The sequence below is a fragment of the Lutjanus erythropterus genome, chromosome 1 (assembly GCF_056507025.1).
Source record: "Lutjanus erythropterus isolate fLutEry1 chromosome 1, fLutEry1.hap2, whole genome shotgun sequence".
NCBI classification, from domain to species: domain Eukaryota; kingdom Metazoa; phylum Chordata; class Actinopteri; order Lutjaniformes; family Lutjanidae; genus Lutjanus; species Lutjanus erythropterus.
Genome location: NC_139317.1, coordinates 32194427 through 32207377, shown reverse-complemented (window position 1 = coordinate 32207377; position 12951 = coordinate 32194427). Strand labels below are relative to the sequence as shown.

Genomic DNA, 12951 nt, shown 5'->3' with positions numbered 1-12951 from the left:
GAGTTGACTGTGACATTGTCTGAGGTTTTACTTTGAGAGATGCATTATTAATTTATTTGAGATGTTTTAGGTTTTACTATGTGGAAAAAAACTGAACCTGTCCAGTGATCTCTGATTAACTTTGTTGGGTGGTGATTTAAACTCTTTGGGGTAAAAACTAAACTGAACTACTAGAACTTTCCCACAGATCCTCATTGACCAAAACCTCTGACCAAATTTTGAAATACTGAACTGAACAGACTGAGTTCTTGTTGCTGTTTATCGCTGAAGCTCTGAAAAGTGGTGTCTTTTTGTTTAACTCTTAAGAGTTTCAGGGAATAATTATTTTGGACTTTACTGAAAATAACTTTCTCTTTCTTAACTGACTTGTGCTGCATCGTCACCCTGATTATTTGCTGTGATTATTTGTGTGCTGTTGGTCTGGTGGTTCATTTTTGGTAAAAGAAAAGTGGGTTTATGACATTTATGAGTGTATTCATACATCCATGTAGGGGAATGACTGAAATCTCACACAGTAAATTGTCAGATGAACTCTGAAACCATAAAAACAGTGATGAAATATTTTGCTCACAATCAGTGCATCATAGTGATTTTGCAAAATGGTGAGCAGGGGTGGAGGTAGTGATTGACAGCTACTCAAACTACCATGATCTAAACATCTTTTCATAGACTAGGCCTCATCCAACAGAGTTTTTGAAATGTAGTTACCCGCATCCATCTTTTTAGAGATGTTTTCTTATATTATTCCAGTCTGCTGACTCACATTTTCCATTCTTTCAGTTGATCTGTGTTGCAGACTGTCGTCACTAAGTTGGAGGTGAAACAATCCGGCTCAGTTCATCACTCCTGAATCTTTCAGGCCTCTTCTATTCTTCAGCAGCTGTCACAGGTAGGCAATTTTTAACAGTTTGAAACACAGGGTAATGAGACCTTTCTGAAAATTATTACAATTATTGCGGTTGGCATTATTTTCAAGCCCTTATGTGCATTCTGTATTTCTTAATTCAGGTTTATTATACAGATTTTTTTGCTCTGTTGCAGCTAGTGAACTAGTGTTAGTTAGATGGACATTCTGCTGTTTGCAGCTTATGTTAGAGCAGGTAAAGACAAAGTTTAATCCATTCTCCAGATGTGTGCTCTTGTGTTTTAGATTTTCGAAAGACAACTCATGAAACACTGAGTATCGAACTTCTTAGGTTCACCTGTTTTGTTGATGACCCCTGCATTTCTTTGCCAGGTCACCCCTACATCATGATCCCTGATGTGCCAATGTAATACACTAAAATGAATGTTTATGTAGACCTGATCACATTATTTGATGGTAGCATGATGATTAGTCATGGGGAAAGGAAGAAATCACTGTGTCAGAGGTATGGATAGTTTTAGTTCAGAAAAAAAAAACAGATAAATTCTGTCCTTGTTCATTTGTGTTATTATTAAAGGTATTGAAACACTGAAAGTCACCAAAGACAAGTTTAGCACCCCAGGAGGTAGCAGTGGGTACACCATAAACTTTCAGCAGATTTACATAACTCTCTCAAACTTCGTGCCTATCAGCAGAGATGAAGTAAGAAAAAAAAAAAAAACCTTCCATTAGATGTCTAATCAACCAACATCAGGGCACTTGAGACTGAGACTGTTTCCACTCGAGACTGAATTTCATTACCACCAAAATGTGGTGCATTTGTACAACGGCAGACCAAATTACCACTGAGCAAACACAGTGACCATCTATACATAATCACTGGCTGAAATGAAATGAAAAAGTGGCTTGTCATGTTCCGTTTCAGTCACATTTAACTGAAGATGGTTGTATATTTTCTCATTTGAACCAAACTGTGACCTTTTCCTATCATATTGTCCTTCCATACGTCAAATATTACATGATCAAAAACCTTAATTACGGTCTTAAAATTAGGACAGGGACCCTGTTCCAACCACTTAAACAAATGCATGGTTGTGAAATAAAATTGCTAATTTACTGATTCACAGAAACCTTCCCAGTTGCAAACATAATTTAGATAAATTTTGTTCAAATAATAATGCTAAGGTAGTTCAGACTGTATGATAGTGCTACTGTAATGGCATAATTATGTTTTTCCAGGGCAATATGGGCAATGTGTTTATTTTTAATTTGTGGGGCATTGTAATTTCTCTTTTAGTGAAAATTTAAATATCATGTGTTCACATACACAACTGCACCCAGAATAAAAAAGTTTACTGCACGACAATTCTGTTCTTGTCTGATTTTTTTAAGCTAAAAACTTGCCAACTTTGAAAACTTTTGCTCATAATAAAGGTAACTTGGTACATAGCACTTTAAAATTCCCTTTACATGATGTAGACAAACTAGTTAGAACAACTTAATTTTATGAGTAACCAACTACCAATTATTAAGTAAGTGGTACTTAAAAACACACTTGGCTGTAAAGGAAAAGCTAATTCCCTTAACTCAATGTAGTACGTGAGTTGAGCATAGTTTCATTGGAAGCTGTCACAACTCAAAGATATTGAGTGTGAACTATTGCATATTTTTTGTTGCGTCAACACATTTATTTTTAGAGTATCTCTCACACTCACGAGACCACAGTATTGAAATGTCTCCAGTCAAACAATACCTGCATTCAATCCTTTTTCAACCCAGATCTGGGAAAAAAAAGAGACAAGCCTTGAACCTTCAAAAAATGTATAGAATTAAGCACTCCATTGGTATCAGTAATACTTTAAGAATGTAGGTATTGGTACCAGTATCATGATTTCAACCCTATTCATGAGTTTGCATTTGGAGTTACTTTAAATAGATTTTTCACCGCGGGCAAGAAGACTGTCAGGATATAGTGCTGAATTTAGGGTGATGATGTAAGTGCTGAACTGCTCTTTTGTGAAGGATTTAGCATCAATATCTGGTTAAAGAAAGAAAGAAAGAAAGAAAGAAAGAAAGAAAGAAAGAAAAGAAAAGAAAAATGCAGTTAAGACTTATAGTTGAACTTTACTCAATACACACCACCTCTTGCACATTTAACATGGCTTTATTAAGTGCATATTTGCTTTTTTTCCATCTACTTTTAATTAACAAATAGCTCAATGACCCTTCTTTCTTTTGGAAGCTTAAAACCGAAACCACTGAGCTTGTGTTGTCTGACATGACTTCCCTTCAAGGGCTCATAATGAGTGAAGCCGGAAGACTGGGGTGACAAATAACAGCATGTTTTGGGTCAGCATGTTCCCTTTCTTCCTGGCTGTGACCTGAACATCACATTACTGTCCCTTCTTAATTGGAACCAAGGAAATTAATCCCTCTCAATAAATGAAAACATATCCTGCAACATGCACACTAGGACATCACAAAGGAAGGGGACCATGTACTGCTTTATTAGTCCCTTGTAGTCAGATTATAATCTTGGAAATGTCAGTTTTTAATTGTCAGAATGTTGTTTTCAATGCATCTATATTTTGTTATTATTAATCTAAAAGCCAGGTGAAAATAGAGGCAGCAAAGTATCTCACAGTCCTGAACAGTAACTGTAAATGCATAATGAAGCTATGAGCTAATTAGTTTGTCCTCTCTGCTTGAATGGTTGTTAATTAAAAGCATCACCTGATGAACGTGGAATGAAAAACATTTTGTTCATACTGTTTAGATGCCTGTAGACATCTTTTGTTGTTGCAGTTGTCAGCCACAGACTTTATAGAAACATTGCTGTTTACCACTACAGCTATATATCGAATATTAAAACTTTATAGACAAGACAAAAACTTCTCTCAAATGGACTAACCCCAAGTCATTGTGCACAGTACCTACAATCCAACCAGTTACTTCACACCAGAACAGTTAAATCATGTTTACAGTACACACAGACATCTCCAGACAAACTCTACAGCACATATTTGCAGATATATCTCTGTCAGATAAATTCTCAGATTTTGTGGTTTATCTTCTGAACGTATAACAAATTTGTATAAGGGACAGACATTAGGTAAAAAAGACTTTATGTAGCCCATTTCTCAAGGAGATTTCACATGAAAGTTCATACAAATAGAATTAGATGCATGGTGTACATGTCATTAAAAAGAAAAAATTAAGGGAAAGAGAAATATTAAGCTTAACAAAAATCCAGCTGAAACCCACGATCATCAGGCCAAAGATAGAGCTGCTGGTGTTACTCGAGCTCCCTCTAGTGGTACACTCAGGGATCTCCTAAAGTTTAAAAAGAATTAAATAAATTGATTTCAAAACATGTTATCAATAATTCAAATGAAAATACTTGAAAAAACTATGAGATCACTGAAATGTAATTTAAAGTTTTGTCTTTCCTGTAAATATTTTTGTTCAGTATCAGCCTGTTACATTCACACCATTACAAACTAAGCTGTGATGGCAGTGAGTCGCTGCTTTACTGTGAAGGCAGTGTGGCTGTGGCTGACAACAGTCAACAATACATAATATTAGGAATAAACCTGCCTTTTCTGTAGCTGTATCGGGTAGGCTGCCTCTGTTTTAGCATCAGTATGGTGTGTTCTGAGGTGGTATGTGACGCATAAAGTTTTAGAAACTGGTGGTGTAGTGTGTAAGACAGGGAAACCTGGGTAAAATGTTAGTCACTGGCTCACACTGACAGCCTTCAATGACTCATACTGACATTTCAGCCCTCAACCTTTAAATCTCAGGACAAACTCTGAACACTGAGTGAAAAATACAATAACTCAATGTTTACAGCTGAGAAAATGTGACTGGGTTGAGCAAACAGTGGTCATACTATACATTAAACTTATTAGTCATGTTATACCTGGCCCCTAATTTGTAATTTAACAAAACTTTCTAAAAAGTTTGCTATATTATTGTTCTATTTCACTAATTTCATCTTTTTTTCAAACATGATAACAGCAGCAGGTCCTCAAGGGGCACTACAAAATCTATTACTAACTAGCACTTCATCTGGCACAAAAGACCACCAGCCTCAGGATAAATAATCAATTCCTCATCAAGATAAGATCACAATCCAGCACTGGACAACAACAGTCCACATTGTCATTAAAATATAGTGTCTAAATTCACAGAGGAGATTTAGGATGACATTTGAATGAAATCTTGTTATGCTTCTGTGTGCAAAAAGACTTTCCACCCATCAAACACTAAAATTCATTTGTAGTATTTTCTTTATATACATGTGTAGTGAATGGTTTCACTTGCAGCTGAAGTCAAGTTTATATACACTTAAAGGGAAAAAAAATGTTCACCTGACATTGAGAATTTTTGGAAATTCATCAAACAATAATATGAGACAGCTTTATCACCCTTGTTCAGCCAAAAATACAACCTCACATTGCTTAAATTTCTCATACAGTAATACCATGTATTGGAGCTTTGATTATGTAATTATAGTCTGATGGTGGCCCCTCACTCTTTCCCTTTTGTGTTTTTGCTTTAAAAAAAACTGGACTGAAAAAAGAGGAGGAATGTGCTGTGTGAAGTTGAGAGAGAGCTTTAATTAATCCCTGTCACCTCTCCTCCTTGCCTTGACCTCTGCTCGACTTTCAACGAGATATTACCATGGAAACAGAGCTCAGTAGTTACATTACTCTGACATATTCATTAAATCTCTGTAACCATCTTTTTAGACAAAGTAGATGTTTCACAGAGGGCAAACCTCTACAACTGAAATATATTTGTGAAGATATGTCAGGTCCATCCATCCATCCATCCATTGTCTGTAACTGCTCAGGGTTGTGGGGGGGCGGAGCTTATCCTGGCTGACACTGGGTGAGAGGTGGGGCACACCCTGGATAAGTCACCAGTTCAAGTTGATATGATATGTGGGTCTAAACTATTTAAAACATATTCTTTGTGCTTACAGTTAATTCCTTCTTTACACTTAAAAATTTATTTTACACGAGGTGAAAATAAGTTAATGACAGTAATGGGACATGAGATGTCTCGCTTAAAATTTTTTACTGACAGTCAGCAATGTATTTGTCAGTTGGCCAAAAATATGTTCACTACAGTGTTGGACCAGATCTGAAGATTCCTCTCTTTTTCCAGTAGCAAGTTTTAGGTTAGGAATAGTTTGACATTTTGGGAAATACACCATCTTTTCTAAAGTTAGATAAGAGGAATGACATCACTCTTATGCAGCTGGCTAGCTTAACTTTGTATAAAGACGGGAAATAAAGGGATAGCTAACCTGACTCTGTCTGAAGGTAATAAAATCCACTGTTTTTTGCACAAATTAAATTATAACATAGTGTGTGTTAATCTGTGGGATTTAGGTTTTGTTACCTTTGGACAGGGCCAGACTAGCTATTTCCCCCTGTTTTCAGTCTTTATGCTAAGCTAACTGGCTCCAGATACATATTTTTACTGCACAGACAAGATATTATCATCCACCTACTATCTACTAAGATAGTTTCCCAAACTGTTGAACCATCCCTTTAAATACACTGCTCAGTATGCCTTAAGATGAGAATCTTCAACCAACTTCTATACCCAAATTCAGAAGATTTTATGAAAAATCTGTCACTTGTGTGTTGTTTCATGACCATCGTCAGTGTTTTAACTCCAGCTCCATTTGTGATGATGGTGACTTAAACATCTTCAGCTGACAGACTTGGAGCATCTTGTTATTTACAGTTGTTTCTCATGGTCAAATAAATATTGTTTTTCAAGCAGCTCTGAGTCTCAGCTGTCTGTGCCCCATCTCATGAATCATGTCTTATATAACAGTGTAGCTTTCACTGGAAGAACTCACACAACACAGACACATACCAGACTGAGATTTTATAAGTAATATTTTCATTATAGTTTTCTCTGTTTATTCCTAATAAATATGTCAGTGACTGTGGAGCTAAGGTCAGACCTCACCCTGTGGCTTTACGCTGCACGGCTCTGATTGGTATAATATGGATAAAGGTGGAGCTGCTGGAGGCGCGCAGGACGCACTGTGGACGGTAGAAACTGGACAGCTGGAGAAGGTGTTGTCAGTGAACCCGCAGGCTTACAAACTTACAGCAGCCTACAAATGGGCACTAACTCCTAACACGAAGCCTCCGTCCTGCTGTGGTTTTTTAAATCTTTGGGCTCCCAGGAGTGCGCAAAAGGCAACGCACAGCCCTCTCCACTGCGTAAGTTTGATTTTTCTCATGTTGAGCTTGTAGTTGGCGATTACACGTGTAAGGGACATGAAACGGTTTGGATTTCAATGGTGGTTTCACCGTAAGTGAGATATTTTTATTATCTTTTTGCAGAGACACCACCATCTTTTATTTAATTGATCGACGTGCATTTCAAATCATTTATAATTGCGCTGGATAGAAATTCCTGTGTGTGGATGATATCAGTGCATTTGACAGATATGAATCTGGCTGCTGAACCAGAAAATGTCCGTTATCTACATATTCTTGGCATCTGAATGTCCTCTTTTAAAGAATCTTTTTGGATTAATTATTATGAATTATTATAATAATACCTCCTCTTTTATGAGTTATATCAGGGGAAAATACTAACCTGAGCCAAACTTAATCTAGTCAAGAAATATCTGTTTTGTTTGTCATAGGATTATGAATGGATGAAACATGCAGGTGTGGGCACTGCAATAATAACTAGGGATGTTATAAACCAAAAACATGATAAAAATTTATCATGATATAAAAAAAATGAAGAAAAATTATGATTTGAAAATGATGGTGATAGTCGTGTGTGTGTGTGTGTGTGTGTGTGTGTGTGTGTCAGGGGTGGGTGGGGGCAATATCAGGACACTGAAACAGTAAACTTTCACCAGTATTTAAAGTAAATTTTATTTATAAATTTAACCATAAATGTATGTATTAAACCTGAATTAAAATGGCCAAATATAAACAGGATGCTTCCTATAAAGCTAGAAAATAAAGACAATCTGCATATATTCTGTAGAAAAAAGTTTTCATATAGGCACATATCAGACAACATATGATACCAATATGAACTCATTTAGTGGTGATAGGAAAACATTTTTTTCTGTAGAAGTTTATATTATAATGTTATCTAAATGTACTGTATACTTCATAATTTCCATGTTCTTCACAGTTTGTTGGCTCCATCCTTCCACCTCATTAAATTGCAATGTAACTGAAGCATCCATATATGCACGTTACTTCCTCTTGATGAGCTGTTGTGTTATTCATTCATGAGACATTATATTTCTCTTGTTATACAGATATATTTGGCTGATCTGTGCCCATTTCACAGCCCGCGATGTTTCTGTCTTGTTGCTTGTTGATGAACTCTCTTTGCTTCGCTCTTGTTACCAGGGTGGATCTTCATGGTCGATGAGCAGAATGCTTCTTCCTCTGCGCGTGCCAGAAAATGAACGCCACTCTGTGTGACTCTGTAGCGACCATGTATCACCTGACTTCAGACCACCAACTGAACCCCAGCTGCAACTACTCATCGCTGCCATTGTCCAACTGGACAGCAGGGAGCGGCACCCTGCAGCTGCCTACGTTCACCACAGCAGCCAAAGTCAGAGTGATCATAACCTGCATCCTCTGTGGCATATCGGCCTTTTGCAACCTGGCTGTGCTGTGGGCAGCACACAGCGACGGGAAGCGTAAATCCCACGTCAGGGTGCTAATAATCAACCTGACAGTGGCTGATCTGCTGGTGACCTTCATCGTGATGCCCGTGGACGCTGTATGGAACATCACAGTCCAGTGGCTCGCTGGGGACTTTGTCTGCAGGCTGCTGATGTTTCTTAAGCTGCAGGCGATGTACTCCTGTGCCTTCGTCACTGTAGTGATCAGTCTGGATAGGCAGTCAGCCATCCTCAACCCCCTGGCCATCAATAAGGCCAGGAAGAGGAACAGAATCATGCTGAGTGTGGCGTGGGGCATGAGCGCCCTGCTGTCAGTCCCTCAGGTAAGGTCAGGTGTCCCAGTTGATGGCACGGGTCAGAGGTCAGGACTGATTTTCATTACATTAGACTGCAAACGGGTTTTCATCAAGCACGTCCTGTCCAAGGTCAAGACAGCCACTTTCTATACTCCACTTCCTATACTAGCATGTGACCACCAGTTGTTCTCCCAACACCAGTGTGGAAAATAATGACGATGCTGTTAGCAAAGGAGAAGACCACACGCAACTTGCTTGCAAGCTTGCTTTAGATTATGTAGTACATTGCTTGTTTCTGACCTAAAATGTTTTCAGAAACATATTTAGCGCACTGCTCTGCTGTAATATGAGAAACTTACTCACCAGGCTGCCATGTTGAAGACGGACACGTCGTGGACAGAGAGACTCACTTGCATACTCACGCTCAGCTCTGGGAGTGTGACTGCTCAGGACACCATTACTCCTTTATATTTTTACACAGCACAAAGTTGTTTGCTGAAATCTAGTGATGTATCAACTAGCATGTGGGATATTGTGCAGCAAGGTCCAACATGAACAAACGGGGGTGGAGGAGGGACATGTGAAAGAACACTTGGAATATATATTCATAAAATGTTTGTTTCAAACTTTTAGTTGGATAGATTTTACTCTAACGTCTCAACAAATGATTCAAATTTCACAGTCTTAGAAAGGACCATCACTTTTTTATTAACATGCTCATGTGCTACCTGTTGACCATGGAAAATATAATTCATGCAAGTTGGGTGTTTTCTCCCTACAGGGCTGAAGTGATGAAGTACAAACCACTTAAAATGATCTTTTTGGAAAGTGACATATTGTAAGCAGTTTGATAGCATTAAGGGTTAGTTCACCGAAGTCACAAAATATTTATTTTCTCACTAATCCTTAGTGGTATCCAGCCATGTAGTCTGGCGATACCAGATGATTGGAGATCTCACCACCCACTGGTCGTCTGGAGATTTGTAAATGCAAAATAGTTGCTTGAACAGTGACAAGAACAGCCACTAAGGAGCCTGCACCTCGTACATTTTTTCAAGGACACACCTCACCAGACACTATGTTCTCCCCCCATTGTCCTCAGTGGTAGGCACACAGTTCCTGCATGTCACCGCCCCAATATGAAGGGCACTTAAAAGAATTTGGATGGGTTTAGAAGTTGTTTCCACACAGTTTTAACAACAAAAACTGGGAGATTTCCTCAGTCTCTACTGAGAGAAGCATTTAGAAACTGTCTTGTGAGTCTACCAGCTATGCAGATATTTTTTTATATCTATTTATTTATCGGCAAGGCTAATAGGGCTGCAATGATTATTGTAATTATAGATTAATCAAACAATCATTGTCTTGATTAATTGATTAGGTGTTTGGCCCATAAAATGGCAGAAAATGGTGAAAATATTGATCACTGTGATGCCCTCAAATGTCAACAAAACAGAAGACAAAATCTGAGAAGCAAAAATTTGAGACTTTCAACAGTTTTATGAAAAAATGACTCAGAACAATTGAGCAAATGTCAAAATAGTTGACATGAACCGATTAATCTGGTATCTTTTACAGCCTTAATGGCTATAACATTGTGTTTGTACATTTCATGATATGATTTGAACCCCAAACACATGAGGAGTAGACACAGAAGTTATCTCATTTAACTGAAAACGCCTGTGTAATTATTGTTCTATTCCATCCTCAGATTTTTCTTTTTCACAATGTGACCATCATCTATCCTGAGGACTTCACTCAGTGTACGACACGTGGGAGTTTCGTCACTCACTGGCATGAAACGGCCTACAACATGTTCACTTTCTCCTGCCTGTTCCTGCTGCCGCTGGTCATCATGATCACCTGCTACACCAGGATCTTCTGTGAGATCTCCAAACGACTGAAAAAGGACAACTGTAAGTTCAATAAGAAGCTCTCACAGATTAGCATTTATATAACATAACTACTGCTGCACAGTATGTTCAACCCTTTTATTAGGGCATTTGGTCCACCACTTTGTTCCAGACTGAAAAATCTCAATAACTAACTATCTGACCGATTGCTGTGAAGTTGATGTTCTTCACAGGATGAATACTACAGATAATGATGATCCCCTCATTCTTCCTCTAGTGTCACCATGAGATCAAATGCCTTTCAATAACACTGCTCATTCTTTAACATATAGTACAGTGTACTTGATTTCTGACTGAATATAAAAATTCCAGCTGTACTTTGTGCTTAGACTGCTGACGTTAGCATTTAGCTCAAAGCAGCGCTAGTGTGGCTGTAGACCATTAGTCTTGTTTAAATGTATTTTTCGATGCTGCAAGAGGAAGTCCCAGTGACAGAAACCTTAAAGCTATGCAGGATTTTCCAAAAATGTTTAGACTCCTACAAATAATTCCTGTTAATCATTATTCTTTTTTTGGGATGTTCCTGGGAGACAGGACACACACACACACACACACACACACACACAGATGATTGTTTCAACTGTGTTTACACAAAATCCAGCTAGGTGCTGAGGTTTGAGAAACAAGCAAAAAGTGTTTTATTTCTCTGATATACTGCTTTGTTTTTGGTAAGACTGCTCCCTCACTCCATTCACTCGCTACCTCTCTCGACCAGCGCTGTCTCTCTCTCTACCTTGTTCATTGAGGCAGGGAGGTCTGAAGTTGGCCATCAGTATCTGACAAATACTTCATATTCTACCTTTAAAACCTGACCAAGTAAAATTTAAACTCTCCGCCTTATGAGTGAGAGACATTAAGTGCTTTTGTAATTTGGCTGAATCGAGGTTTTAAATGCGTTATAAAGCAACTCTCCAAATCTTGAGGTAGGAAGAATGATGATCATTTTCACTAAGTCATCTGTCATCTTCTATCCTCTGTTTTGCTCCCAGTGCCCACTAATGAAGTGTACTTGCGGCGTTCAAAGAATAACATTCCAAGAGCCCGGATGAGAACTCTAAAAATGAGCATTGTGATTGTCTCATCTTTCATTATCTGCTGGACTCCATACTACCTGCTGGGTCTGTGGTACTGGTTCTTCCCCGATGACCTGGAGGGGAAGGTCTCCCACTCACTGACCCACATCCTGTTCATCTTTGGGCTCGTCAACGCCTGCCTGGACCCGGTCATCTATGGCCTGTTCACCATTCACTTCCGAAAGGGGCTCCGGAGGTATTACTGCAATGCTGCCGCGGCATCCGACCTGGATAATAACACGGTTATGACCGGATCTTTCTCATGTACTGCCAACTCTTTGCCACTGAGAAGAGAGGCAAGCCACGCCAGCCGGGAGAGATTCATGTTGAGCAGTGAAAACCACAGCAAAGCAGAGTCAACATCACCAAGAAACAGCTTTTTAACAGCAGACAATGATGCTGAGAGAAATCCAGACCAGTCCAGCCCCGAGAGCATCATATGAGGAGAACAGAGGGTGGACAATTCTTACCTTTATAACTGTTTTATTTATTCAGTTTAAGTCGGTGTCTGACTGTCTGATGTGAGAATACTGCGTTTCCTTTTTGTCTTACTTCACAAATCATAACGTGATTCCATATAAAAGACAAAGGCTATTGGAAAATACAGAACGTATTTCCCTGAAGGGGGGAAACTTCATAAAGAAAATACACTGGCTGGTCTATGCTAACATAACAAGCTCCTGTTATAAAGGCTTTGTAAATTGTGACTCATGTTCATCTTGAATGAAACGTATTCACTGTAATTTGGAGTGTCTATCTTGAATCCATTGTAAGCCCTGTGGGAGGAAAAAAAATTCACACATGTAGATGTAATTCTAAGCATGTAAATTCCTGTTGCACCGAACTGCAGTGCAATTTTTGTGTAGATTGCTTATGCAAACACACTTCTATGTCTATAGTGATAGCAGTGGGATCCCTGAGGGGACGGCTGCCTATAATCAGTGGTGAGTCATAGAGTCGAAATGGAAGGACCATTTCTACCCTTGTAGGGTGACACATGTGATATGTGGCAGTGAAGTTTAAAATGATCTTCCTCTCTATAGAAAAAAAAGATGCATATTTCTTCTTTTGTTCAGAACACAGAATGATCGAGACAGGTAGT

The 12951-nt window shown here is 38.6% G+C and overlaps 1 protein-coding gene across 1 annotated transcript; it reads left to right on the top strand.

Annotated features, from left to right (window-relative positions):
- Positions 1–8024: 8024 nt before the first annotated feature.
- LOC146333146 (putative gonadotropin-releasing hormone II receptor) lies at positions 8025–12292 on the top strand. Its single transcript, XM_084720023.1, has 3 exons — positions 8025–8890; positions 10575–10779; positions 11766–12292. Exons 1-3 carry the CDS (start codon positions 8339–8341, stop codon positions 12290–12292), a joined length of 1284 nt encoding a protein of 427 aa, XP_084576149.1. The 5' UTR covers positions 8025–8338.
- The last annotated feature ends 659 nt before the right edge of the window (positions 12293–12951 follow it).

Bases quoted from the DNA above. Each gene is read 5' to 3' on its own strand.
- LOC146333146 (XM_084720023.1), top strand. From the start codon at position 8,339: ATGAACGCCACTCTGTGTGACTCTGTAGCGACCATGTATCACCTGACT. The intron at 8,891-10,574 runs GTAAGGTCAGGT...TTCCATCCTCAG, and splicing joins CCCTGCTGTCAGTCCCTCAG to ATTTTTCTTTTTCACAATGT. The intron at 10,780-11,765 runs GTAAGTTCAATA...TTTTGCTCCCAG, and splicing joins ACGACTGAAAAAGGACAACT to TGCCCACTAATGAAGTGTAC.